This window comes from Kwoniella bestiolae, chromosome 1 (assembly GCF_000512585.2).
Source record: "Kwoniella bestiolae CBS 10118 chromosome 1, complete sequence".
Taxonomy (NCBI): domain Eukaryota; kingdom Fungi; phylum Basidiomycota; class Tremellomycetes; order Tremellales; family Cryptococcaceae; genus Kwoniella; species Kwoniella bestiolae.
The window spans coordinates 402,086-430,078 of NC_089241.1; the positions used below are offsets into that span (position 1 = coordinate 402,086).

At 47.0% G+C, this 27,993-nt stretch overlaps 12 protein-coding genes across 12 annotated transcripts; 4 read left to right on the top strand and 8 right to left on the bottom strand.

Moving 5' to 3' along the window:
• Positions 1-295: 295 nt before the first annotated feature.
• I302_100150 (uncharacterized protein) lies at positions 296-2,023 on the bottom strand (the record flags this gene model as incomplete). Its single annotated transcript, XM_065869033.1, has 9 exons — positions 296-408; positions 485-774; positions 826-866; positions 983-1,029; positions 1,071-1,413; positions 1,468-1,500; positions 1,559-1,617; positions 1,668-1,774; positions 1,827-2,023. The coding sequence occupies 9 exons, from the start codon at positions 2,021-2,023 to the stop codon at positions 296-298; spliced, it is 1,230 nt and encodes a 409-aa protein (XP_065725105.1).
• Positions 2,024-2,388: 365 nt separating this feature from the next.
• On the top strand, positions 2,389-3,714 carry I302_100151 (uncharacterized protein; the record flags this gene model as incomplete). Its single annotated transcript, XM_065869034.1, has 9 exons — positions 2,389-2,425; positions 2,494-2,519; positions 2,570-2,647; positions 2,711-2,763; positions 2,833-2,853; positions 2,910-2,991; positions 3,138-3,214; positions 3,271-3,349; positions 3,403-3,714. The coding sequence occupies 9 exons, from the start codon at positions 2,389-2,391 to the stop codon at positions 3,712-3,714; spliced, it is 765 nt and encodes a 254-aa protein (XP_065725106.1).
• Positions 3,715-3,995: 281 nt separating this feature from the next.
• I302_100152 (uncharacterized protein) lies at positions 3,996-5,228 on the bottom strand (the record flags this gene model as incomplete). Its single annotated transcript, XM_019190175.1, has 5 exons — positions 3,996-4,125; positions 4,182-4,411; positions 4,514-4,622; positions 4,761-5,026; positions 5,094-5,228. The coding sequence occupies 5 exons, from the start codon at positions 5,226-5,228 to the stop codon at positions 3,996-3,998; spliced, it is 870 nt and encodes a 289-aa protein (XP_019046923.1).
• A 584-nt stretch (positions 5,229-5,812) lies between these two features.
• I302_100153 (uncharacterized protein) lies at positions 5,813-6,870 on the top strand (the record flags this gene model as incomplete). Its single annotated transcript, XM_019190176.1, has 3 exons — positions 5,813-5,880; positions 6,001-6,167; positions 6,233-6,870. 3 exons carry the CDS (start codon positions 5,813-5,815, stop codon positions 6,868-6,870), a joined length of 873 nt encoding a protein of 290 aa, XP_019046924.1.
• Positions 6,871-7,222: 352 nt separating this feature from the next.
• I302_100154 (uncharacterized protein) lies at positions 7,223-8,755 on the bottom strand (the record flags this gene model as incomplete). The annotated part of the gene is made up of 2 exons (XM_019190177.1): positions 7,223-8,092; positions 8,159-8,755. 2 exons carry the CDS (start codon positions 8,753-8,755, stop codon positions 7,223-7,225), a joined length of 1,467 nt encoding a protein of 488 aa, XP_019046925.1.
• Positions 8,756-9,463: 708 nt separating this feature from the next.
• On the bottom strand, positions 9,464-10,491 carry I302_100155 (uncharacterized protein; the record flags this gene model as incomplete). Its single annotated transcript, XM_019190178.2, has 5 exons — positions 9,464-9,482; positions 9,555-9,635; positions 9,693-9,843; positions 10,009-10,307; positions 10,454-10,491. 5 exons carry the CDS (start codon positions 10,489-10,491, stop codon positions 9,464-9,466), a joined length of 588 nt encoding a protein of 195 aa, XP_019046926.2.
• A 911-nt stretch (positions 10,492-11,402) lies between these two features.
• I302_100156 (uncharacterized protein) lies at positions 11,403-13,647 on the bottom strand (the record flags this gene model as incomplete). Its single annotated transcript, XM_019190179.1, has 5 exons — positions 11,403-12,257; positions 12,319-12,385; positions 12,445-12,573; positions 12,629-12,689; positions 12,756-13,647. The coding sequence occupies 5 exons, from the start codon at positions 13,645-13,647 to the stop codon at positions 11,403-11,405; spliced, it is 2,004 nt and encodes a 667-aa protein (XP_019046927.1).
• A 3,392-nt stretch (positions 13,648-17,039) lies between these two features.
• I302_100157 (uncharacterized protein) lies at positions 17,040-18,978 on the top strand (the record flags this gene model as incomplete). Its single annotated transcript, XM_019190180.1, has 4 exons — positions 17,040-17,404; positions 17,494-18,048; positions 18,101-18,233; positions 18,298-18,978. 4 exons carry the CDS (start codon positions 17,040-17,042, stop codon positions 18,976-18,978), a joined length of 1,734 nt encoding a protein of 577 aa, XP_019046928.1.
• A 552-nt stretch (positions 18,979-19,530) lies between these two features.
• Positions 19,531-21,977, top strand: I302_100158 (uncharacterized protein; the record flags this gene model as incomplete). Its single annotated transcript, XM_019190181.1, has 12 exons — positions 19,531-19,564; positions 19,644-19,753; positions 19,844-20,026; positions 20,087-20,108; positions 20,171-20,261; positions 20,329-21,262; positions 21,331-21,349; positions 21,417-21,441; positions 21,506-21,561; positions 21,647-21,769; positions 21,832-21,856; positions 21,941-21,977. 12 exons carry the CDS (start codon positions 19,531-19,533, stop codon positions 21,975-21,977), a joined length of 1,659 nt encoding a protein of 552 aa, XP_019046929.1.
• Positions 21,978-22,327: 350 nt separating this feature from the next.
• I302_100159 (uncharacterized protein) lies at positions 22,328-23,416 on the bottom strand (the record flags this gene model as incomplete). Its single annotated transcript, XM_019190182.1, has 1 exon — positions 22,328-23,416. One exon carries the CDS (start codon positions 23,414-23,416, stop codon positions 22,328-22,330), a length of 1,089 nt encoding a protein of 362 aa, XP_019046930.1.
• A 577-nt stretch (positions 23,417-23,993) lies between these two features.
• Positions 23,994-25,273, bottom strand: I302_100160 (uncharacterized protein; the record flags this gene model as incomplete). The annotated part of the gene is made up of 4 exons (XM_019190183.2): positions 23,994-24,376; positions 24,462-24,759; positions 24,925-25,167; positions 25,253-25,273. The coding sequence occupies 4 exons, from the start codon at positions 25,271-25,273 to the stop codon at positions 23,994-23,996; spliced, it is 945 nt and encodes a 314-aa protein (XP_019046931.2).
• A 744-nt stretch (positions 25,274-26,017) lies between these two features.
• On the bottom strand, positions 26,018-27,959 carry I302_100161 (uncharacterized protein; the record flags this gene model as incomplete). The annotated part of the gene is made up of 4 exons (XM_019190184.1): positions 26,018-26,645; positions 26,710-26,804; positions 26,872-27,856; positions 27,931-27,959. The coding sequence occupies 4 exons, from the start codon at positions 27,957-27,959 to the stop codon at positions 26,018-26,020; spliced, it is 1,737 nt and encodes a 578-aa protein (XP_019046932.1).
• Between the last annotated feature and the right edge of the window lie 34 nt (positions 27,960-27,993).

Sequence of the window (27,993 nt, forward strand, 5' to 3'; positions counted from 1 at the left end):
AATGGGCTTGACTCGGATGCATGCCATTGAGCATCGTCTCATCAGTTCCGTTGATATGTTGACTTGTCCTTTGCTTTCAGAATGGTGGATGGTTCACCAACAGTCATCGTCTCAAAGCAGTCGTCAGCGAATAAAGCCATCCTTTGAGAAAACGAGAATTGCAAAAGGCATGCATACATACACACACGATATTAGAGATAGAAAGAAAGAATATGTAAAACAACAAAATGAATAATGCTCTGCTAGTCTCTCGTTTCCTTTGTTTCGCAGTCTTTCATCGTCAATCCTCCAATATCTATACCTGTAACTCCTTTGGCCAATCCTTCTTCTTCAGCCATTCTCCACGCGATCCAAAGCGAGGATTGCTATCATAATGTATGCCATCTCCCAAAGGTCGTCCGATGGGAACTGTGTTACAAAGGGATATCGATGAGTGGATCATCCTTGGATCACATGAACTAAATTGGTAAGATTCCCTACTCACAGAACCATCCCAAAGGACTCTTGCCCATTTCCTGCTCCCACATCTCCCTTTTCGTACCAAATACCCATCTAGCATCTACTGGGGTATTCCCCCATTCTTCTTGCCATTTCTTCTGTACCTTCCTCCTTTCTTTGTTGTGGAAGAAGTAGCCGTATTCCTGCTGCAAGACTCGACTTTCCGCGTCGTGCTGATCTCTCCTGGCGTACGATTCGACTGTCGTTCTCCCGGTCAAAATAAGGTTTACATGCCCAGCGAACATTCCAAAGGTGAAAAGACCAAATAGAGCGGCCCTAACAGAGATCATTTAGCCCCATTCAGCACCAGGTAGGGGCCAAACTCACATGATGATCAATGCTATCACTTGACCATCCGTATCCGAAGACTTGACCGAAGTAGCGATGAGCAATGCCGTCAGGTATATACAGAATATCGCACCCCAAAATGTAAATATCATGAAGAACTGGACATCAGCCAGTATTCCCAAAGTTCCAAACTTACCTTGTGATTCGCCCATCCAACGCATTGACCTATCCATAAACAATGATCTGCTCACTTGTCAGCATTGCGCAAACTAGAAAGTACTTACGGTCATATTGCAAGATACAGACTCCGCAATGTCTACAATGTCTTGTCCGAGGTGGTTTGATGATCTCACAATAGTGACACCATCTAAGATTTGGGGTAAGAGCTGGAATTGGCCTTTCAACCGTTCTCCAGTCTCTGATCCCCTTCTGGATTTTCAATGGTACTTCTGCCCCATATTCAGAGGAGACCCGTTGCATTTGTAGCGTCTCGTGGACCAGATTCTGGACTGGAGCGAATTCGGAAGGTTCGGGTGGGTCGAAAGCCTCATGCACTGGCGCAGATGATGGTGGAGAATTGTGGAGATCATATTCGGATGGACTTGGCTCTTCACATCTGGGTACATGCTATGAAATGATCAGTCCCAATTATTGTCACATGGGGAAATTCAGGATTCTCACATTGGTAGCGGATCCCGGACCAGTGAACAGCATCTATATATCATGATTCGTCAACACCTTGTTCTCATTGTTGTCATTCAATCGAACATACCCTTAAATACGTGCCCATCATGAGCAGCCACACGATGACAAAACCCACAAGCGTTCCGACTACAGCTCCATCAGCTTCTGTCCTCTTCTCAATGTAGGGTCAGACTCACTTCCGGTAGATCTGCCCAAGCCAGAAGACGATTCCCTACGGATCATAGGTGTGCAAACCCGAGCAGCGACCACATAAAATGACCAACATGCCAAAGCGAGAACGATTCTGGTGTATCTGTTAGTGTCATTGCTCCACAAAGATGAGATCGACAGCTCACGAGATTGCCCACTTCCTTATCAGCCATAAATCTGGGCGTGAAGGATGACTGCGTCGTTGTACTCGAGCATTCTCGACGTGGGGAGGTAGTGGCGGAGGTGGATGGACTGGGATTTGACCAGTCTGCGAGGGAAGACCGCCAGTTTCCACCTTGGCTGCGCCCAAAGGCTGAGGCTGAGGCTGAGGGATAGCAGCCATCGGATTAGTGACACCGCTGCATCAGAGGTGTAGACTGAGCTATGCTATGAGGAGAAGAAGGAGGGTGCAGATTACTGAACTGAACTGAATTGGAAACTTGGGATATCTTTGAGATGATGATGATGACGTCTCGAGATGAATGAGATGAATATGAGCAGAGCTTGAAATGGAACGGGATCAAATCAAATTGAACCCCCTTCCCTCTTTTTTTACCCTGAATTCGCTTCACTTTGTGGTGGTGGTGTATGGTGGTGTGTTTTGTTTTCACCTTTTACTCTATCATCTGGTGTCTTTTCCCACATGTTAATGTACACCACTTAAGTCTCTTCTCATTATTTTACTGCTTTAGTACAAGTCACATCAATATGTCGAGAAGAATCTATATCGGTCATCTCCCTCCTAGTGAGTCGCCCGTTTTCCTATCGCCTCACCAAGTTTGATCGTCGCTGACGGTTGATTCCCTCTCGCAGTGGTTCAAAAGGGCGATGTGGAGGATGTGAGTGTCAATTGATGCGATTCGATCATTGTTGACATCTGGTTATACAGCACTTCAGAGGGTATGGGCGTATCCTCGACATCAAGCTCATGGGCAACTTTGGATTCGTAGAGTTTGAGTCATCCAGAGTAAGTCTGTCGTTCGTTATTCGTTGGTAAGAGATTCGATGCTGACGTGATACTGCATCATAGGATGCCGAAGATGTCATCAAAGACTTCAACAACAGACCTTTCATGGGAGAAAAGTAGGTGCGGATAGTAAACGAACAGTTCTGACAATGTAGCTTGGTGGTACAGGAACCTCGTGACTCCAGAAGACGAGATGTCTACGACGCGTAAGTTCCATCCTGACCGATTCAAACAGTTGCTCACAAGCTGACAAACCCCCCAGTCGTCCCCCTAGAAGTGCCGGACCTCCTCGAAAAGGTGTTCGAATCGCCGTCATTGGTATTCCTAGCTCGACCAGCTGGCAGGTGCGGTAATTTCCCTTTGGCCTCACTCCCAAACGTTCCTGGTCATGGTGATGGCGATCTCGCGGCGGCGGAACTGTTTTTCATCTTCCTTTGGGAACTGCCCAATGGCATGGCATCACTGGCTCTCTCCTGACATGTTGTTTCAGGATCTCAAAGATTACGGTCGACTCGGAGGTAACAACATCATCTACGCTGATGTAGACAGGAACAACCCTGGTCAAGGGTGAGTGATCACAGCTGGATCTGCTGGTACTCTAAAAGCTAACCTATCCATTGTAGTATCATCGAATATCCTACCATTGAAGACTGTGAGGATGCTGTCAAGCGTCTCGCCGGTGTTGACATCAACGGTGCCCCTGTCACTCTAGAGATCGTAAGTTATCCGAAACTCGAACGTGAGCTGATGGATAGAACCCTGCTGGAGCCGATGATGCCAGACGTGACGATGATCGTCGACCTCCTCCTCGTGATTACGATGACCGACGATCCTATCGAAGCTATGACGATCGACGGGGACCTCGTGATTACGAACGAAGAGACTATGACCGTCGAGATGACAGGCGAGAAGATCGAGGTTATGATAGAAGGGATGACAGAAGAGACGACAGGAGGGATGACAGAAGAGACGATCGATACACTCCCAGAGACAGATCTCCTAGAAGAGATTACGATGCTCCTAAAAGGGACTATGATGATCGAGCTCCTCGAGCAGACCGAGAATAGTGAGTATACGATGAAGTGATCAAAGTGTGCGATTTGCTAATGCTTGCACAACACAGATCTCATTTCCCCTTTTCTGTCTAATATCGTATCTTGAAAAGCGAACTATGTATCTCGATCTATAAATGGAAAATGAATATTACAAATATACTTGAATTGCAACGCTTGCATAGGTTCAAAAATCCTGTGTTTTGACTATTCATTTCAGACTACTAATATACTGCTCTCTTTCTACCAACACCATTATAAGGCCTCACCCATCGCCTTCGCCCTGATCACTTCTTCTATTCCTCGAACTTACCCCATACTTTCTCCCAAGCAACTCTTCCACCAGTCTCGATCACATCACCGTGACATGGAATAATTCGATCCCATTGGGCTGCGAGGATAGGTTGTAATTCCTTCTTAAGCAAACTAGGTAGAGAGATCCATGTTAGCACTGTGCTGCACAGATTCAAAGCTGCACTCACGCTTTATCCTTGGAGATCTGATCGGCCATGAGATCATGCACTTTCCCACCTGGGCTCATTGATTTACCTCCACCTAACCACTTGAACACTGTGGGCAAACCTCCAGCTCGAGAGTACTGTTCGGTCGGTGGAAGATTGAAAAGCATGTCTGCTTGAATGAGTGTACCGGATGGGTGATGGATCGCAGTCAATTCGTGATTGACATGAGCGGATACCTGGTGCAAGGATACCTACACAGAATGATATACGTCGATTAGTAAAGATGCATTGCAAGACGCAGTGGAACGTTTCATCACAGGCAGTCAAATCTGAATGGAAGGATATACACTTACCTCTGGCTCAAAGCCATACATCTTCGTCTCGCCGTCATCCTTGGCACCAAAAATACCTGCCCACGAGATATTGGACTTTTTCTCTTTGCATCTTTCCACTCCGATAGCTCTAGGATTCGATATCAGCGTCTCATAAACTCAATTAACTTTCACCCCACACCTACGCCTCGCCCTGTCCAGAATACTTCCCCCACCGTGACCACGCCTCGAAGGGAGACCTGCTTGGGCAAACGGTCCTCAAACTTACTGGGCAGCCGGGTAGTGATCCACATATTCTTGGATGTACATTGTATGTTCTCCGTCGGGTGTGACGAGCCATTTGACTTCACCCAACGACTTGAGGGCTTCGATCGTCGCTTTAGTCAAAGGAGTAGAAGCGTAAACCAAGACTCCTGGTGCCGAGTCACCCTGTGGGGCGGGTTGTATACCACCTTCGGTGACTGAGGGCTTGGGTTGACGGGATATACGAACGGCAGTACTCCGTCCACCGATAGGGACGAGTCCTGCTCGGGTCTGTTGGTTGATCAACAATATCAGCCGAATGAGTGATACTGGGAATGAGAAGGGGGGGCTAGCTTACGAATGGTACCGAAAATGTCACAATGTCAGGAGTGACTTGTCTGATGACCAACTCCTTGTCTCTCGAATCGGTAGATGAGTTGACGAGGGCAGAGAAACCACCCAAGGGGGAAGCATTTGTTGCAGATGAGGACATGGTGCGAATGAGGTTTTTAACTTGATTTGCGTGTCGACGCGGGGATAGATGTACGAGTAGTAATGATATGTTGGGCAAATGAGATGACCAGACAGACCTGAGAAGGATATATACTAAGTGAAATGGAGATGAAGATGAGGATGAGGATGAGGATGGGAAGCAGTGAGTTGTCAGAGAATGTCGACGACGTCATAACAGTCGATTGTAATCCGTAATCCGTAATCTCCAATCTCCAATCTCCAATCTCCAATCTCGAATCTCCAATTCAGCTCAACTTGCGACATCACACCATTCGTTCGACTTGTGCTATGACTATAGCTCGCGAGAGTCATGCACACAATGATGAAGTAGCTACCAACAATGCATACTGACCATTCTGATACTAGAGATAGTAGACACTTGTAAGCTGAAGTGGGTTATCTACTTTATTACGTAATCTAATCGATGTTCGGACATCATTGCATTCCATCGTTTCAAAGGTCAAGTCACCTTTTCCCTTCCTCGTTAATTCACCTCATTCATACAATCACAGTCATCTTATCACACAGAGGTCTCATGTGCAATCCTCAACGAAGGAAACAACGATGAGTCAGGTAGAAGGGAAGGGTGGCCAGCTGCAAGATGCTGCTACTTTGGCTGTGATACACTGCAAGTGAGTTGAGATCTCCTCATGTAGCCTAACACCCAACCTTGGGTCTTACCGGTCAACCCATCCTTCTCTAGGGGGAAATCGACCTTTCCGGCAACGTTACTGAATATGTAGCTCTATCAGGTGGGATTACTGCTCGGAAACCTTTCTGTCGTTCTCAGAATGGCAGACACACTTCACCGTAGAACACATCGCATATGCTCAACCCATAGATTTGAGGGGTAGACACCTGAGGAAGAGGAAGGTACCAGGTGAATGGGAGTTGCTAGATTCAGATCCTCGTCCAGCCAGTGAGTGAGCACGATCACTTATTATCATGTAGATTGGTTCACTTGACACGGTTTGTACGCTTCAGATCAACTACCTCTCGATCCTCATCCGTCGCAAACAACGGGAGATATCACCACAACCACTCACACGCTCTCTTTCCCTATACCGCCCTCTTTCCAGTCCCTACCCGAAATTCCAGCGAACATGAACCTGTCGCATCAGCAAGCTGCCTTTCCGAATCAACTGGAGAGAAGCATTCAAGATCCAGAGAACGATGCAAGGTTATATCAGTCCTTCCTGAGGTCTCCTTCTCCTGAACTCGTCCGATCTGGGTCAATCTCAGCTTCAGGTTCCGGCAGCGTGCAGCCTCCCCCTCCAGGCCAGAGGGCGAAGACCCCTCCTTGGACTCCATCCCAACTTTCCGCTTTCTCCCAGCATGGCATACATTCTGCATCCAACCCCAATCCTACTCCCGCTCATACCACTTCTCCCAACCAGCCTTCTCAATCGTCATCACAATCTCACGCTACTCCCAGTAGAGATGGTCGCTCTCAACCTTCATCTCAGCAGGCGAGCAACCCCGCAGGGCCACAAGCAACTCAAGGCAATGTACCTTTACGCTTTGGTGCCGCTTTAGGTAAAGGTGAAGACGGCTCGCCGTTCAAAGAGAGCCCAACGGCGAAAGGTAGAGGTGTGGGATTCAACTGGGGCGGGAGTGCATGAGGAAGACGAAACCAACAGAAGACTATACACGGAGCATGTGGAGTGCCCTAGTTTGCTTCGGGTGTCACGAAGGACTGTTAGACAGATGTGCTGATCTGCGGAAGAAATGTTAATTTTGGGCTTTCGTGGACAATTCATTGTGCTACATATTTATTTTTGTATATACGTACTTCATCATATCGAATCAAATGTGTACAACAGGCTATAAAATATATCTCATATGGAATCATATCACATCATGTCATATCCATCGTATGTATCTCATAAGCATGTGTTCGTCAATCTCGTTAATTGGTGGTATCTACAAAAATCAATGTCCGTTCCCATCTTTCGCATATATTTCGAGAAGTCGTCACCAGTCCTTCACCTCTGCTTGATAGTCATTCTCACCCTCTGTCGCCTTGTCTCTCCTATCAACACGATCTCTTTGTCTGTCAGCAAGTACTTTAGCTACAACCTTTCGCTCTGCTAAAATCGCATCATATGTCTCTTGCTTCTTCCAGTACTCGATCGCAGCCGCTACTCTAGCGTCAAGCGGTTTAGGATGATCGGGATCGATAAAAGAGGGGTTATCAGGATTACAGGAAGATGCGGGTGATTTGGATTGATTAGCAGCTTTGGCAGAAAGGATTTGATCGATGGTGGGTAAAGATGCGGTAGTATTCTCCGCATCGTTTGGACCTGATGTAGGCAATGGAGTGGGAGTAGGAGGTACTGACTCTGGTGGGGAGATCGTTGGTTCACCTTGATCGGGAGTCGGTGCCCATTGTGATTCCGATCGAAGCCAATCGTAGAATCTATCCGCGAAATCTGCTCTCTTTCTCCTCTTCTTGTTGGTGGAGCCCTCGTCGGTGACAGTCCTAGTTCGCATAGCCACCTTGTTGGTAGCTTGTGCTGCGGGACTACCCTCTCTGGCAGTAGTCATCCATTTCCAGAAATCTGCCTCGTTCTCCCAACGATCGCCCTCGTCCTTCCAGACCTTATAATTCAAACCTAGCCAATCGCAAAACTCCGCTGGTGATGTCGTAAGTGTAATATCAATAGGAGGTATACCGAAATAAGGTGAATGTCGGACCACCAGATGAGTGAGGTGCAAGGTGAATGACCTGGATAACTGACGAAGCACTCGCCCGAGAAGAACTCCGGTGGAAGAGTATGAAGACATGAGGTGGTTGAATGCGAAACTTTCGGGGGAGACCAACAGAACGTCGACTTGATAGAACTGATCCAATAGAACGCATAGTCAGCTATGTATGCACCTGATGTTTATGTGGAACAACAAACTCACCTTGTCATCTTCCACATCAGCGCTTTCATCCCGAGTGATAATTCCACAAGGCACTTTGAAGCTGATCTCAGGACCTCTTCTCCTCCAACCTGTTGCACCTAGGCTATGCCTCATCGTCCCACACAGCTCCCTCAGCTCATCCACCTCTTTACCAAGTAGCATCTTGCCTGTACCAATAAGCTTGATGGTTCCTCCATCGTTAGGCTTGAACACGACAGCCGATGCTTGCTCTTGAGGTGGTGGATTGGGAGGCGTGATACCTAATTTCTTGATGATCTCCTCCAGCAGAGGATCGGGAATAGGCAAATTGTCGTCATTAGGTTTCGGTAAATCGGATGTAACGACTGTTGATTCTTTCACTTTTTCAATTTCATCCTTGAGTGTCGAAGGGACCCATTCCTCGTCCCCACCTGGTATGGGACCAGCATAACCTACAATGACATCGAGATCACCATGATCAGTCTTGGAGAGGAGGTTACGAGGTGATTCCATCTGATCAAAGTGTTCAGCGAGAGCTGCAAAAGCATGGGCTTTGAGGGCATTGTATTGGGGTTGAAGGATACGTTGAGCAGGGGTATCAAAGGCGTTTCCTCCCATTTTGAGTGGTTGTTGTTCACTTGAGAGGATGTATGATGCATATAAGAAGACAGAAAAGGATACTGTCGGTGAGACGTCAGTCGAATGCTTCCAAGGCGAATCTATAGGACTTGATAACTCACTGAAGACCGAAGGAGGGTCAGTCTTTGAGGGCTCCGGACGCCCAATTCGTTAGGATGGTCCTTACAAGGTGGTGAAGGTTGTTCAGCAGAAGTGAATTATGGCGTTATATAATGTAAGGGATCGCTAACAAGAACAACTGAACGAGGGTATATATGATAGTATATGAAAGAAGAAGAATGATGACAGAACAAAAGAGAACGAGAAAACAATGAAATGAATGATGGAAGAGGTAGGTATTTATGAATCAAAACACGAGGTTGGTAACTGTCAATAGATTTGAGGGTTGCATCGTATCTTGCACTGTACTCATCATCAGATCATCATCGCTGATCATGGTGAGAACAACGAACAAGTAGTGAACTGCATTGTCATGTCTGATGGCTGATTCTGTTAGACCATTCCAGGCTTTGGATGATGTATGCATTGAACATCTAAACAGGCGAACCGTTGGATATTGTAAAATAAAGAATAAGAGAGGATCATTGAGATATTCTGACAGCCATCCACGCTGTACACCGTCTTTCGATGCGACCCAATACTAAGCTAAACCACTCGCTACACCGTCTGCTTCCTACATTATGTGACTTATTGGGGCGGACGGAATCTGCATGGATTATAGATTATTAGCGTTTCATTGACAATTTGACACTTGAGACAGAAGATAGATAATGCTTACCCAGGGGGCATTTGTCCGGGAGGGAATGGTAATCCTGCTGGAGCACCGGGGAAACCAGGTGGTCGGAATCCAGGGGGCATACTATTCAAGTGAGAACATTAGCCTCTGTCTCTGATAACAGCTACAGCAAGCACTTACCCAGCGGGAGGAGGCATTCCGGGGGGTAAACCAGGAGCACCACCCGGAAATCCAGGGGGCATTCCAGGGGGGAGACCAGGCATACCGGGTGGGAATCCGGGAGGTGGTCGAGCATAAGCCATAGGTCGAGCAGCCATCGCTCCGGGAGCACCTTGACAAATGAAGATATCAGCGAGTGCACTATTCTATTGGGTCTCCGCTCATGTCCCCTGCTCTAGTCATAGTCCTCTACCATCGCATCCTCAATTCCCCAGAAAAAAGTCGATGTTTGATTCACCATGACCTTCTTGATGTAGATATGGAGAAAGCAACTCACCAGCACCGAGAGGCATTCCTCTTCCAGCAGGTACACCCTTTCCAGGTCCAGCCAACAAAGCTCCATCATCCTTCTGCACAGGAGGTGGTCCTTCCACCGACACAGATACGATGGTCTCTCCTCTCAGAATCACCAAACCAAGGGTTCGTTTCTGTTGTACGCTTGGTGCTGCCTCTCCTGCCGGTGTACTCTTCGTCTTCTTTCCTTTCACCGTCCTGAACTCCTCACACTCTGCAAGCACAAAGTTCATGTGTTTGTCGTAGGCTAACATCTGACCAACAAGGGATCGACCGTCGTTTCTGATTGAGGGAGGAATGAGGATGATCAGCCATACAATATCACAAAATCATTCGCTTTCGGTGTCACCTCGTCAGGGTGCTCCCTTCTGCTCTCTCTCCTCTAATGTATGCAAAATGATGGATCCCTTGATCAGAGATCAACTCACAAGGTCACCTTGAGTCGGTAGTGAATCAAAGTCACCATCTTGGAGTGTTTGGCTTTTGGAGCTGTAAACCAAGCATCAGTCACTGTTTGTTTGTGCGGAGACATGGATGATAACACTCACGAGGCTATAATGGTAGAACAGAACGAACGATTCGACGGTATCAGCAAATTATTCCCCAATCTCTATAACCCCTTCCAATCTTGACCTTGTCCTCTGTTCGCGCATCCACGATGTATCACTCCTCATCGCCCAATCCTCATCATCCGCTACACTAGTCTGACTTCCTCCCACTCCATCATCGACCTTTTATACCTTACACCCATGCATCAAGATTGCACAAACACGACTCACCATCGTGAACAGATATTTCCTTTTCTCTTCTCTCTAATCTAGTTCTCGTTCCGGATGTCCGTGATTTCCTCCTTTTCTTGCTGGCCAGTTGAGCGCAGTTGATCAGGTGTCCTCAGTCCTAGACGTGAGGTCTGGTCGTTCCAATGATGATGATATGAAAATATAGGAAATGGATGGTCAAGTGTAGATATCATACAGATGTCGATGTTTTCAAAGATCAAGCAGTCAAGAGGATCAACCCAGTGAAGCAAGCGGCATTGACCGGTAATATCCCAGTGTGGCACTTCTACCATGTACCAGATTTGTTTTGACCTTGATGTTCGTAGTCGTATGGATGCATGCATGCATGGACTGCTTCATCTATCTAATTGATATCACATATATGACAACATATTTCACTATCGATTCTGTTGCAATTGTATTGGATGCCATGAAACTGGAAGGAAAAGAATCAAGAAGAATGATATGTATGACAAAATCCAGCAGCTACCGTACAATATGCCAGTGTATAGCAGTGAAAGACATGTTACGGATGTTATTGTGACAGTATTCGAAAGAAATTTAGATATGACGTTACTCATCATGATGATATACAAAATTATGCCCTTCGAGGAAAGCCCAGTGGATTCCATGAAGTTGATGGAGGACCCCAGATTCGACGTGGCTGATCTTGTATCTTGGGGTTGGGATGATACTGCGGAGGGGATCTTGCAAAAGGTAGTCCTGGAATAGGACGCGGATGAGGGGGAGGTAATCTTGTTGTCTGAGGTTTTTGAACCGATGCAAGATGCGACGTGTGAGAGTCGTAACCGAGTGAAGTGGTCGGCATACGATCAACACGATGATTTAGATTATGACCGACAATTGGAGGGTTAAGGCGCACCGGAGAAGGTGGTCTTGGTGCACCATTCTTGGTCACTTGAGGTATGATAGAGGATTTGGGTGGATCCCAGATGCTAGAAGGGCGGTAAGTTGAAGTTGAGGGAGAAGGTTGGTAGGTTCTCGGACCAGCGTGAAATGGTTGCTGCTGTACGACTCGAGCAGGCTTGACGTCTCGTTGGGGTTCTACAGGATGTGGCCGCAATGAACGATGAGAAGCGGAGGATCTGGCAGGCACATTGGGAGGCGTTGACGAACGATGTTGACGTTTGATTTTGAGGGATTCAACCTTGTCTAGATCGGCCTTGGCATCGGCGAAAGCAAGTGATTGAAGCGTTCGGGAGATATCTCGGCGCATAGAAGGATCGTCTCCGCTGGTCAAAGGAACTACCGGTTGCTCGCCATTTGAAAGGAGAGTATCGGTCGCAACCGGCCAGCCTCCACCACCGCGTCCACCGCGAAGGCCAGGCGTGCTGCCAGGAAGCCTTTTCAACGCGGTTCGTTCGGCGGCAGTTCGTGCCATCTTTTGTCGGTTCTCCTTGATCATGGTATTGGCAAGCTCCTCTCGCTTTATCTGAAATGAAAAGTCAGGGCCATATTCCGCATAAAAGCATCATGTTCATGCAATGACTCACCTTGAAATCTGATTTTGCAACTTTGGCCTCATGATCACGAAGACGCTCTAGATCTCCGATTGTCGCTCTGTGAGATGAAAGAGTGATCAGTATTAGACCTCAAGGCTTACAAGTTATTGCACTTACTCGTGACGGGCTTCGAGCCAATTGAACTGCAATTCCCTCCGTCGCTCCAGTTCCTCCCAGAGCCATAACAGTTGCGGATGCGCATCTTTGAGAAGCATTTCTTCTTGCTTGTTCAGGTCTTCGATGGCTCTGCAGGAGAATAAATTGTGTCAGATAAAAAAATGACTGAAAGACATCGACTCACTCGTCTATCAGCTTGTGTCTTTCCCTCTGACGAGCAACAGCAACAGGATCATCAGGATCGACTGAAATGAACATGAATGAATATCATCAGTGAAACATGCCTTTCCCACATAAGCCATATTACCTACCTTCTCCTTTTTTCAACCACTTCCTTTTCTTCCTTGGCATCCTCTTACGGGCATCATCCCTAAGCTCTTCAAAGACGGCGTCGTGGTTCGCATCTTGTGAAATGACTGGCTCTTCCGTTGCGATAGTTACTCCGGCTGGGGTTTCTTCCCTTTCGGTCGGTTCAGCCTCAGCCTCGGCCTTCCTCTTTTTGCCGAAGACTAATCTGAGAACACTCTTCTTTGTAGGCTCATCCATGGGCTTCTTCTCTGGGGATCTCGTTCGTTGACGGGTGACTCGCGTACTTGTTGGTATTGTGATGTCCGTTGTTGAGACAGCCAAGGCACTTTGAGCTGCTTTGACTGGAGTTTGCGTATCTTCAACGTCCTCAAGATTCTCAGTCTCGTCTACACTCTCTTTTGAATCCTGATCTTCCTCTTCCACTTCCTCTTCCAATTCTTCTTCACCATTACTTCCAATGTCTACGTCGGGATCTTCCTCCTCCATGTCTTCGTCAACTTCTTCCTCTCCTTCCTCTTCTAATGCTGCTTTGGACTCTTCTGAAGCCTCCTCTTCGGTGCTAGCTTCATCTCCAAGGATCAAGCCAAGAGCAGCATCTTTGCCCTCACTGTTGAAAAGAGGCGATAAGGTTCTCCTTCCGATGAACAGCGATCTTTTGTCGGGAGATCTATCGGCCGCAGACAACGAGCTAGAAATGCTCCTCCTTGATCGTGTAGACATTGCTGCTGAGCGAGTGGGAGTGGTAGAAGTTGGCGAGATCGAGGAGCGGTCGGGTGCGCGTTCCGAGTAGTTGACCGCCGTGCGAGTGGATCGTTGAGGCCTTGTATGACTGTGGGGAGGTTCCGGAACTGAAATCGTATGCGGATCTGGCGAGAGGACCAATGAGGATGACATGGTCGGATGATGGGCGTATCAAAGCTGACAGAACAAGCAAGGTATCAATGAGCTGTTTCCGAAATTGTCTGTGTGATTCGAGGTATGTGAGGTATAGCCAACGACCAGTGTTGAAGCCAAAATACGACGTAAAAGAATAAAGGATGTAAGGTTATGTATCAAAATCCCATGGGAGCAACGCAGCTGAAAGGAACTGTATGAAAAGGGGTGCACAAATGTTAGAATGAACAAATGGTGGCAACGGTGGTAATAATGAATATGTTGATATCGACAGGCGAGGTACACGCGACGAGCGGTGTTGACGAGATTGATGGTGATAGTGATAGTGATCGTTTCAAGATGAGGAGAGAGGGGGATGAGGAATGTATGTGTGTTGAGATTCACCATCAATCACATCGATGAACAACATACACACAACATTAATATCAGAGGTGAAAAGTAAAAAGTGGAAGGAAAGGGGGAGATCAAAGACTGGTGCCCCGGAGTGTACCCAGATTGAATCCAATCAGACAGACAATTTATGTAACAGAGAAAAGACCGATATAGACCTGGTACATTGAGAGTGGGGAACAGAGGAATCAGGCTGAGAGGAGGGGACAGGCATGGCTGCCTTCTTGTGGAGAAACAACAATTAGATTGAGATGGAAGCGATGGGAGGGAAGAGTAAACAGAATTTGACAGGACACCGACCCCATCTGAACACACAGACTTAGAAGGCAAAGGGTTCAAAGATACTGACCGGTTAATGGTTACTGGACATTGCATCCCAGCACCATTATGGTAGCAGGAAGACAAGAGAGCCAACGACAAGATGAGAATGGAAGAGGGTGGACAAAAAGCTTTGAATGCGAGAATCGAGAAAGAGCCAAGCACAGTTAGGACATGCTCCGAATTCAAAATGAAGGCGGAGGGGAGCGAAAGAACGGTACGGCACAAGCAATCTTTAAGCGGTATGGGATACTCCTAGTTCAGGGTCAAACCCATCACTATCGGAGTAAAACCAGCCAAACCCACCTCCCACCCCCCCATCATCCTGCTCAGGGTAAACATAGGCAAAAGATTCAATTCCAGTTGTATTCGTAACCCGTAATCTTAACTGGGGGAGATGGAACATGATCTTGGGAGAAAAGAACAAAAGACTCAGACACAAGACAAGGGAAGAAAGGGATACACCGACAAAGCATCGACCATGAACATGACAAGGTATGACATACCTAGATGATCATAACAACACCAAAGGAAGATGAATGAATGGATAGATGGAATGAATGCGAGGGGAGGACGAACACGATGAATTGCGGGAGATGCCGAGATGATGTACACATAATCATAAAATAGGGTCAAACAGAAAAAAAACGAGAGAGAGAGAAAAAAAAGGAGAAAGTGATGATCATCCGAAGCGGTGGAGGTCATGCAACCACCCCTCACCCCTCACCCACTCCTCGTGAACCACAATGAACCGTATCCCCGATCCATAGCACGACACAACGACGTCGTGATGCAGTGCAGAATAGATATAGGAAGCATGCAAAGTGTGATAGGTTTGCAGAGAGCACGATGCAGTGGGAAGCAACAAGATGAAAGCAGGAATGAAACCAACGATCACACGCACAAACCAGTCAAAGGAAGGTGAACTCGGGTGGACTGGGTGTCATATTGTGAAAAGTAGGCCTGTCGCCGCTCACTCACCTGCTTGTTTTTCTGGTTATGTTGTGAACGATATTGAGCTTGATGCGTAGAGGAGAGTCTATATGCATGAATAGCGGTTCAGCTTTTATCATGCGTAGATGAAGTCGTGAAGAGGAAACGATCAAAAGTCCGTTGATCTCGTGAGATTAATGACCAGGTCTTTGACTGTCAACAGTGAAGAAAGGGAGTGCTAGTCTCCCCACTGGGACAGGTGATTGCAAGTATCTTACAAAGATGACAGGGGTATGAGACCAGACACAAGATGAAAGATCAGAAAGACGGGGGGCATGATACTAACCGATTTGATGATTTTCCTTGATGTTCTTCTGGTTTGACGGTTGTCCTATTCGTTTGTTGTTAGGGTGATGACAAGAAGATTATGTACTGTCAAGCATGCACGTTGATGTGTGCGGAGGATGGTGAGGAAGGGTTTACAATTGAAGATGCTGAAGTATGATGAGATATGAAAGTGACTATCTATGGTGATGGAATGGATGGGATTGAGATTGAGTTGAAGTGGTCTTGGTGTTGGCTTTGGCTGTAAAAGGTACCGACCGACTGACCCGTGTTAACATAGTAGTAGTAGTATGGTGATATAGATCAGTTTGATACGCCCCGTGCACTCACTCGTCTCAATCTTGTCCACACATTCAGGGTCTCAAGTGATGATGACCCTGAAGTGGAGGTGGTCCACACCTAAAAATGGTTGTACTCGTACTGTAATCGACGTTTCGGAATTATTGGTACATCATCATCAACCCTATATAGGAATACCACGTCACCATTCATTCTGGTATGCATATGCCCTACACGGCCATCTCACCTGTGCGTACAGCACATCACAGACCTTATCACCTCCTCCATCATCATCATCATCAGGTGTTCGTGCCAACTGCATGTAGACTGATCCCCAATCAAATTGCTCTTGTAGGGCTTCTATACCTTCTCAGTATCAAACTTATCCCATATGGACACGCATGATAATCTTGACTTTCATGAGACATTTCTCTTGTGTGATACTTCCCCCACTGCATGACAAGAAACTCAAAAGTCTCCCAGATTTCACGCCAGAAGGATGCTTTCACTGCTTGTGTATGTATAGCTTCTGAACCTAAAATCTACACTCTACAACGAAAATTTCGGCTTTTTCTCGCTCCAGCACAGCCGATATCCGGCGTACTCCGTTATCAGAACCGCACCAAATCCAACCAAAACCCAATTGTGGATGATTGAAGGCCATCCATCATTCGTGTAGGAGCTGAGATGTAATGACACGATGAGCTATGGTTGGCCGTGATAGACCTGTTGTATCTTCCATACCACCAAAGCAGCCATGATGAGCCATATGCGTTGAGAGGAGGTAGGTCAATAAGAGACCAACATGAGGGGGTTGCCCGATGTAGATCAAACCGTCGTATCACGTGACTTTACGATAAATCAGATGAATTCAAGTTACTCGTAGTACGTGGGAGAATCATATCATTACATCTTACACGCGACTTACATATACGCATGGTCACAAAAGTAAAAAAAAGTGTCTTGCTTATGATCATCGTTGTCAATAACATCATCAGACCTCCCCCATGGCATCCCAAACGTAGTGGACCATCCATCTCGATCGACTGCCTATCCTATACTCCTCATACCTGGCCACTAGTGACTTGTGGAGCTCAGGCTCCTTCAAGGTTGTCTCACTCCCCACCATGGTCGCCGACCCCTTCGCTGGCGCATTTAAACCTTTTGTCCCTCCAGATTCCCTCCCAAAACGACCCCTCCAGTTTGCAGCTACCCTCGATGATCCCTCTTCTTCTTCCACCCTTCAGAAATTACCTAGACCCAGACTTCACAAAGAAGGTGTGCCATCAAATTACCCCACTCCCATATACTCGCACTCCAGGCAGGCGAGTTCTGCCTCTGTCACTATCGCAGGACAACTCTCCAACGGGTTTGAATTAGCAGGATTTGGGGATCTGGCAGTCAACAGGAGCACAGAAGTGGGAAGTGATGAGTGGATGACGGATATGGTAGCTAAATGTGTAGATGCGGCAAAAGGGAACCTGACCATAACGTACGTTTACACCTCTTCTTCTCGATGACTGACCGGTGCTTCTGCATCACCTGGATAAATGGATATCCGCTGACTCTGTTCCTGTGCAGTGGTCTGGGTCTCACATCCCTCTCGACGAAGATAGCAGAACTTCGAGACCTTGTTACCCTTCCCAGCACGTCCTCTCCCAAGCCACGGCTATCGCACGGTCCACCGCGTTCACCCTTGACCAACCCTCGTTACCCCGCCGACCTATCTCTATCACCGGGTACAAATCATCTTTCCGCAAACGCCAGATCATTCACCAGATCATCCTCTGCTCCAGCTGCCTCATCCTTCTTCAACAACCTCCATCAGACCAGCTATAGTCGAACACCCAGTGGTCTGGGAGTGATAGTGCAGTCGCCTGCATCACCTACAACCACTGATGCAAGCGAGGACCAGGAAGACCGGAGGGTGTCAGGCACACCCAATGGTCAGTCAAGCAGCAGAGCGCTGCTGGCTAGTCCCAGCTTGCCTACTCCATCCTCACCTGGTCTAGGTTCACCTTCACCGGGAGGAGACCGGAAGAGAACTTTTGGGAGAAGCAAGACTGGAGCTGTGAATCTGACGCAGGGGAAGGCAATGGATATAGCTATATTTGCTGGACAGAATAGCTTGACCAGGTGAGTCTCGTCTTCTCATTTCTGCGATATGTTAGGCTGATAGCATAGCCAGTCTACCTTCCGCGCTCTTCGAAATTTCCAATCTTACGGTTCTGAGCCTGAGGGGAAACAAATTGACTGCTTTACCTGCCGCCATTGGAGAATTGAGACATCTCAAGGAACTGAATATCAGCTTGAATCATCTAGTGAGCTTATCCCACTTTTCTTCGTGATATGTGTGAGTCTAACGCGCTGTTCCGTCCAACCCAGATCGAACTCCCATCTACCATACTGAATCTCAATCTTGAGACCTTCAACGCTTCTTCCAATAACTTTCTTCATCGATCATCACCTGACGAACGCTTCTCCGAACTGAAACGAAATCACAATCATCCTGTACCACGCCTAACGACTATTTGCATGAACAAGCTAATTTCACCTCGACCTCCCAATGACCTTCCCCCTCTTCTCGATATGTTTGAATGGGATCTTCCGCAGAAAGGTATCCCTCATCCACTTCTAGATCCCGAGGCTATGGGTGAAATCATCCCTAGCGAAAGCAAGTTCGATCTTGTGCGCGTGCTTCAAGCTCTGCGAAGTGCTAGTACGAATCACAAGAACCGTAAAAGATCAGGTGGTGGCGGTAGATCTTTAGATACTCATATCGATCCTTTTCCGCGAGATCACAAACCATTGCCTCCAGATGACGCATCTAACAATCCATATCATTATCCTTGTCCTTCACCTCGTCATCTCGAGATGGATGCGGAGACAGACGATCGGCCAAGTAGACATCTGTTTTTACACCCAGCTGAGGAGAGGATGGAATGGGTTCAGATATGCGATACGAAAGATCTACCTATAAGATGGATGGGATGTTCTCCTGGATGCTTGGACTTCTTAGACAAGGATGAGGACGAGGATGAAGAGTGGACTATAGACAGTGATTGAATATGGGTGATGGGTATTGATACTTTGTATATGCATGTCGCTCTATGGACACCCAAACAACTCATTGCCGTAATCAACAGATCTACGGTTTCTTGGGACAGTTCGGGAAATGACATAACCTTTACCCGTCCATCAAATTCGGAAAGGATGTGTTTTTTGGGAATTGTCTTAGGCTTTTGCCGATTTGACGTTTCAGGGTAAAAACGTAGCGAGACACGAAAACAAACTTTTGGAGAGATACGAGTAGAGATAGCAGGTGACCATGTACCCTCCATTCCAAGACTCGAGTAGATGGTCAGTCGCATTGGGCCGAGATGCGATGCGGGATAGATAAGGACAGTAATTGTTTGAGTATATACTCGTGACTATTTGACGTCTTCAACTTCGACCTTCCGTTTATACTCATTGGCCACTGGCATCTTGATACACCAGTACAGCTGAGCTGAATGCTGCTCTCGGTCTTCCGACACACTCCCGTACCCTTATCTATCGCCTCATTGCCAACCCACACAGGAGGATAATCTCTCATACTGAGCAACAAAGATAGACAAGATGACGACGGAGACGGGAGCTATCATCTACAAGGGTGAGTGTTACTTCCCTCTTTCCGAATGCAATCTTTGGAGATTATCATGACTGAGATTGATGTTTGGGGTGTAAACTAGCATTTGCGCCTACGATCAAAATGATGATCTGTATAGGACTGGGGATAGTCTTGACCAAGAGGTGCAATTTTCAACCTGTGAATGCCAAGGGAGTCAGTATATTGAGTCTAGTGAGTACTCGTTGTGTTCTCCTATGGTCCGTATCGTAGGGGTCGTCTGTGAATCTGTCAGTCTCGGCTGACTCTCATATAAAACGATAGAACATCTCATTACCGCTTCTTATCTTCGGGTCAATGGTATCTGCGTTCACCTCTGATAATATCAAGGCCTTCGGTCCTTTGATCATGGTTGCTATAATCTATCAATTCATTGGACTCCTCTTCGCATGGATCACAAGGGAGTTGTTTTATGTGCCGAAGGACTTTCACCACGGTATATTGGTTGTGAGTTCGCTTCTAATGCTTGATGATGCGGGGAAAGTAGGACTGATGTTGTTGATACAGCTTGGAATGTTGTCAAATTGGGGTGAGTTTTGCGAACGTTTGTCATGAAGGAATCTGTATGCTTATACTCGATCGTTACTCCAGGTAACTTACCTACCGCCGTGGTTCAGACACTTGCCAAAGGTTCGCCGTTCGATCCTAGTACGGATGTAGAGCTGGGTGTAGCATATATTGCGTGAGCTTTCTAAACTCATTTTAGAGATGTGTTACACAAGTAATGCTGAACCTTGACACGTCCGTAGCGTCTTCGTTCTCGTCATGACGGTCACCCTATTTCCCCTCGGGATGCACAAGATGTGCGCATGGGATTTCCGCGAAGACAACTTACTTGGGCCTCCGCCATTACCAATCAAGGAAAGATGGAGACAGCGGTTCAACAGTCTCAAAGGGGTATTCAGACCAACAAAAGTCAAGACGGATGGAGATGAGGAACAAGGTGAAAAGCGGCATGATAGCGATATGACCTTGAGTGCCCCTGCCCCTCATCCCACCGGTATTGACCCATCTGGTCCAGCAGATACTGCTCAATCCAAATCAGCCAAAAGAACATCTTCCAACGACGTATTTGATGATCAAGAGGAATCTGGAGATACTGTTGCGCCAGATCTGGTCTATCGAGCCAGATTCGCCGGAGGAGCAGATATGACGAGGAAGAAATCCAGAGCATCATCATTCCATTCTCTCATGGAATCCACCCGACCTATCCCGCCTACCGCACCGCTGGAAGCCAGTGGTATCGCCGAACCGTGCCAGGATCCACTCTCACCTAATCCCAACCAGCTCAATCCCGTCTGCTCACATCACGGTGGGGAGACATACAACTACCATCATCTCGCTACGCCCGCACCGTCCATACACGCTCCCAAGAAACCCTTAAAGCAGAGAATGTGGAAGTACCTCGAACCGTTTCTTACGCCTTTTATGGCTGCTATCGTACTAGGTATAATCTGCTCGACGGTCAGACCTATCAAAGCACTGCTGGTACCGGTGGAGGGCTGGTCAGTCAGTAGAATACCCAATGCTCCAAATGATGAGCCTCCACTGTCGTTCATCATGGACACTGCAACTTTCTTGGGTGGGATCTCCATTCCTGGTGGTTTGGTGTTACTCGGTGCGAGTTTCGGGAGATTGAGACTGCCAAAGAAATGGAGTGATATACCTTTTGGTGCTATTGTGGTGAGTTAGCTTTTCCCCATATGTCGAAATCCTCAGCTGAGGCAGATTTGTATTTTCCTCTTCTTTAGGCTATGACCCTTTTCAAGAGTAAGTGGATAGGATACATGTGCATGGAGCAGCAGTGTGTCAAACTGACATCTCAACCGTCTTTCAGTGGTCATTTTGCCTCTAATCGGAGTGTGAGTGGAGCGGATGGGTTTTCACGGTCAGATTTCAGATTTACTGATATGATTGTTTTTGTAGATTCTTCATCGAAGGCTTGAGAGATCATTCAACCCTTTACCCACGAGAGGATAAGAGTAAGTTCTGTGATCTTATTCACGGATTCAATCCTCGAGACTCACATAAATTACACAAATGTGCTGATAAATGGTTCAATGTCAGTGCGAATATTCGTTGCTATCCTCCTTAGCGGTACCCCATCCTCGGTGAATCAGCTAGTCATTACTCAGCTGTATAACCCCAATGGAACTGCCGATACTCTATCCACCTTCTTGGCTTTGCAGTGTGAGTCCGGGAGAACCACACTATTGGAACAAGATGATGATTTTTGCTCTTATGGTTGATAGATATAATGATGCCTATATTATCGACGTGAGTTATCCGTTTCATCGGTCGTCGATCCATCGCCGCAAGACAGCGAGAGTGGCGCTGACAGATGACTTACACCTATCTCAGTGCGCTTGCTGCGATTGCGCTGTTTGTGGTCAAATAGTATATATATATAACGACATTCTCGGATTGTGAATTGTCAGGATATTTGGGTCTCAGATATATAATGATATTGATGTAAATGATGAGAATAGATATATAGATAATCGTGTATAATATGAACATGTATATACAATTGCTAAATTGACTTGAAGTGATTGGAGAAATGTAGTATGGAAATCAGATAAACTCGAAAGATAACTGGTGGAATCTCGAACACATCAATGAACAAAGCCAAGAACATAGACATAGAACATCTTGCTGATCTGAAAAGATAGATTCAAGGTACTGTATTGAGGTCTCTCTTGATCAAGGATTACCATTCAGTGCTGCATGTCAGAGTAGTTTATTTGACTATCTTCGTTTGCCTTTACCCGCGCGTAATCGCTTCAACCATATCTCGTAATCTTGCGATTGATGGTACTTGCTTTCGTGGTTGCCGGGAGTTGGGTCGGGATACCGTCTGAGAGTGTGAACAGGTCGAGGATCGGTAAGGATCCTTGAGGGTGAACCGTGATTGTCGGAGTGGGGCCTAAAGGCATCTTGAGTTGTACTGCTGTAGTGGTTGTTACGATTCGTTTGGTTGGTGGGATAGTCATCATCCACATGATTTGGATCTTCTCCTTGAGAGCGACGATGGGGGTTCTGACTTCGTTGATGGTTATACTCGAAAGCGTGAAAGCTCATCCTCTTGCTTCTGCTCTTGCTCCCATCTCTACCTTGGTCAAACGATCCACTTCGTGGGCCATCTCGGTAGTAAGCTTCGGTATCGTGTTTGACCAGCGAATGCACTGATTCATGGTCGATTTCGTGAGTTGACCTTCTTCTTCGACTAACGCTATTTTTTCCATCTGATTGGCTACCAGCTTTCGACACTAAATCTTCAAATTCCCTCCTAGACTCCACCGACATCTTCCCCCCCTCGAAGAAATCCAGCGTACTATTCATCTTCTCAAACTTTGTGCCTCTTCGGGCATTAGCCAAAAACTCTTCCTTCTTAGCCTCGATCTCCTCCTGCCCCACTTCCTCCTCTCTGAACGGACTAGCATTCCTAGATGGGGGGTCCTCGTCCAGCTCGAACATCCCCTTCCTCTCGTCCTCCTCTCCAAGCCATACCCTCTTGGGCACACCGGTCCCCCAACTTTCCTCGATAGATCCCAGCTGGGCTTTCTTGGATCTTCCACCGATGGGTACGCCGAGCATACGTTCTTTAGCAAGGGCCCGCTCGTACGCTGGTCCGGGGTGGAATTTCGGTTGTCGCCAGCCTCGCTCGAAGTCTTCGTACGGCTCGGGGAAGGGTCGATTGGTGATGGTCAGACGGTCGAATCGAAGGGAGTCGGGGTCTTTGCCTGCGAACCAGTCTTCGACACCATTGGGTTTTTGGCGGGTAGTAGTGCTGGGCCCTGCTTGGGCTGAGGAAGAGGAATCGAGAGGGCTCTTCATTTTGGTGGGAATTGGATGGGAAGGAAAATGAATTAGGGATTACGATATGGAGAGAGGGATGTATCTGTTTGCGGGATTGATGAGGAGGTCAGTAATGACTTGGGCGGTTTGATGATTCCAGTATCATGAAAGGGAAGATCATGGCAATTCCCAGTTCAGTCATGCGCAGATACTTACAAAATGACAGACAGTCAACTCGGAGGATGGTGATATTCCCCCTCTTCCTGATTGGAGGGATAGTACGAAGTGAAATCAGTTGGATATGCCAAGCGGTGAGGCAAATAAGTGGGGAAAGTCGGAGAGTCAGCGTATTATGTCAGGATAGCTATTGCCAGTGAGTGACCCATGTAACGATGATGATGAAGCAAAAGGAAATGTGAAAGAGGAAAGTCGATCAGGAAAGTCGATCGTAAGAGACAGAGAAAGAGGAATAAGGAATGAATCAATCCCAGCTCAATTGAAATGCGACATAGCTGAAAGCGCACGGGCCTACATCTTTCCTTTTCCTTTTCCTAATCAGAGTATCACACACGCATTCAACTATACTCATATTTATATATACACGTGTACAATCAACCTAATCGACCTTCCTAGCCCATCTCTTACCCACGCCCGTATCACTCGCATAAACCTTTTCAGGCGAAGCCAGCGAGACCGAACCTCTCTCCTCGGCACTATGTCTTCTTAGCAGATCACCTTCCCCACCAGCGTTCTTCCAATAGACAATCATCTGTAATGCCAATACAGCATTCAGGATAGCAGCACCGGCAAATCCCCAGAAGATCAGGGGGTCATCCACTTCTTGTTTGGTAGTGAACAGTCTTGCTAGGCATCCCAGCAGGGCGTTGAAGACAGCGAATGCTGAGAGATTACCGGTGGATTTATGTTTGTGGTTCGAGAGGATCTGAGGTGCTTTGGAGATCAATGATAAGGGGAGGGTAGCAGCTTGGAGGAGGGCGACTACGCTCGCAATACACATGATAAGCCGAGATTTCTCAGATGAGGGAGCACCACCACGAAGCAAGGGAGAAGAGAAGACACTCACGCATTCCAGGTGGACATAAGTTCTCAGACCAAAGTACCACCCCAGACACAACGGTAATCACCAAACCAGTGATGACCTTGCCCAAATTCCCATTACCCCCTGAAACCTTCTTACCAGACAATGGACCTCCTAAGCTACCTCCTCCGACCGCGCCTCTGGGCGAGGAGAAGAACAAGATCAATAGAGTGATGATGACATTTTGGATGGTCAGGAAGAAGTTCTCCCCGTAGGTCGAGAAAGGGAATCTGTTTCGGGAGGCGTAGGCTAGGTTGATAGCGTATGAGGCTGTTTCGAGGATCTGCGGTTATGGCGAGGATTTGGTGTTAGCAAACTCCTTCTAATATTTATTTAGGGAAAGGTATGACAGGACAGGAGGAGAAGCAGAGCCAGAGCCAGAGGAAGTGGAAAACTGAGACAAGAAGTGTGACAGGGAGAGAAGAGAGACGGACAGACCAAAACCCACATAAGCAGACAACGACAACCCCCTAGCCGACCCACTCCCCACAATCTTCAGAATCTGCGGAATCTTCACAATCCCACCGCCTACCACTATACCCAGCCCCAAACCCTTGGATAATGCGTATTTCAAACATTCCACATGGGTTATATCGAAGTTGTATACCAGGATATCATAGCATTGTTCGCCTATTAATGCTTCGGCGGGTTGACGCAGGAAGGAAGGGATATTTTGGGTTATTGACGTTACCTGTGTGCGAGTGCAGATCATGACAGAGTTGGTATGGTCAGTGTAGTACAGCAGAGTGGGGGGTGATGCTGGATGATATACGTACAGCTGAATGTAAGGCTGACATGATGAGAGATGAGGTGGAAGTCGGTGAGGTAGGGGTAGAATCAAGGATGATGGGTGCCAGCGTATATGAATGATATTTGAATCTTCTGAGTGTGTTGGAGTAAGAGTCTGTACAGTGATTGGTGCGTTTCTGTGTCTCTGATGATGGATATGTTTTGATGTTATGTGTGGATCTGCGTTATAACGTGGTTGTTTGATTACGATGGAGCAGTTAATCAGTAATCTGTCGCGCTGGACGTGTCTCGAGTAATGTGAGTGATTTGCTATTTGATCCCGCTCGTTCAAGTGGCATACAAATAACGAGAGAGTACAGCATAGAGCATCATCTCATACATCTCATCTTGGATTGGTGTTACATATTAAAAATCATATATCGTATATAAAGTATAATCCTCAATACCCCACTGCGAAACGCGAATCAGGAGAAAGTGATATCTACAGAAACAGCAGATCAAAGAAAAACCAGAAAGGCAAAAAAGAAAGTAACAACGAAAAGTATCAGAGAAAAGCTTGTCCATAAAAGCTATGAGCCATAATTCAAATCCATATCAATCGGAATCCAAAGCAACAAAACAGCAAAGTAATCGTACAACTTTCAAATCCTCGAACCACCAGACTAGTCCATATAGAAAGATTGATAGATACTCGCTCGTTGATACAGCCCCTACACCCACCATTATCGAGTACAACTTCTAGATGTTATCGTTCTGCCTCCTTCGATTGTCGTGTATTTCCATCAATCAAATTACCATCGCATCCCTCCATCGCTCTCGTCCCGTCCACCCGCACCAACACCAGAGAGCAACGCGCTCATGCTCATCTGCAATTCCGCTTGACTATCCTTCCTGACCGTTCTCTCCCTCTGTCTGCCCCTCATATCAGATATAGACATGTTCATAGATAGCGGCGAGTGCATATCCAGCGCTTCCGTGTTCTCTCTATCGAAGCTCGCAGAGGAAGATACCGATTCGCTCGATCGTCTGACATTGTTGATTGAAGAGGTAGAAGCAGTATTGGGGGATGGTTCGAATGTCATCAGGACATCATGCGCGGTATCGTGGGTATGCCCATTCCCATTGGTCATGGTATTACCCCAAGTTCGAGTGTCGAGGTTCATATGCTCAAAAGAGAATGGTCGATCCGGTTCTGGAGACGGTCTCATCACTTCCAAGCTGTGTGCTCCGCTGAGGTCGAAAGTGGGTTGTTGATTGAGTGGATTAGGGTTGGAATTGTTATCGCCCATCCAGAAAAGGGAGGATTGATTGTTTGCGATAGGCGGAGGTTGAATCGCAGGGTTGACACCGTAAGTCATCAGCATCGCTTCGAGGTGGGCAATTCGACCAGCTTGAACGTCGGTAACGTGTTTCAGATCCCTGCACATTCGGTAATATTGTCAGTCTGGATTTATACCATGATAGCTACTCGAAATATACTTACCGAATGTACTGCACACTGTGACTCAAAATTCGTCCTTTGCACTGCACAGCATCTTTCATCGCTTTGCTGTTCATCGATGCAGCTCGCTTCGTCTTCTGCGAGTGTACGTGGCTTATCAGCACAAACACCATAATCGCAATGATAGACACATTCACCACTCACCTTTTTCTTCTTACCCGACTCGATGTGAGGCTTCCCTTCCTCTTCTTCCTCCTCATCCAGTATCGCTTCCTCATTGTCCGGCAAGTTGTAAAAGGGAGGCAAGAGGTGACAAAGTTCTTCAATCTTAGCGTTGATATGTTCTCTTCTTCTCTTCTCAACTTGATTGTGACATTCTCTTCTCCTTTGCTTCTTGTATGACTCATCCGTCAATTGATGAGGTAATGGTTTAGCAGGTGTCATGGGACTATCGATGATCGCATCGTCCATGGTTTCGCCAAAACTACCAAGACTTCCAGGTAACATTGACGGAACACTTCCGCTACCCCACGAGATCGTGTCGGTCTCGGTTCTAGGAATCGACATTCCGAATGAACCGTTCAAACCGAAATCTGGAGGGGAGATCGAATCGGTTTGTTCACCTTCCACGTGAGTATCTAGTCCAATCCCTAACCCCATTGGTTTACCATTACCACTTTGGCTACTTGCCCTTACTTGAGCAGGACCAGAAAACGATTGTGCTCTACCAGGTTGAGTCGATCTACCTCTAGGTTGGATTGATCCGGGCGGGGGTCTAGCGTCGTTCATGGATTTTCGTGCTGATCGAGATCGTGAGGAGGGTGCCTTGCCCACATGGGATGATCTTGAAGAAGATTGAGAACGAGATCGTTGATTTGGATCTTCGTTGTTGGCGAGATTGATGGGTGGTTCAGGATTATCATTCCCAAACTTCATAGCGCTGAACATGGCCGCAGGGTGGAATCGATCGGCACTGCTTGACAGGGGCGAGTTCATACTGTAGTCAAATGTATGTGTCTGAGCTGGTAAGGATGAGGAGAACGAGAATGGAGAGACCATGTTCATTGGCATTTGATGGGGACTACCAGACATGAGAGAGGTAAGAAGGTTGGTTTCGACGGTCATTGAGCCATCTGAGAACGGTCGGTGCATCGATGGTCTGTTATTATTGTTCTCGAGCCCAGGGATTCTATGGAATCGGGTAATGAATGGTCAGCATAAATGGCACAAAGATACAGTCAAAGTGATACATGGGTAACTCACTTGAATCCCTCTGTCTTGATCGTAGTCATCTTGATTGATCAAGAAGGATTATGGATTAATCCA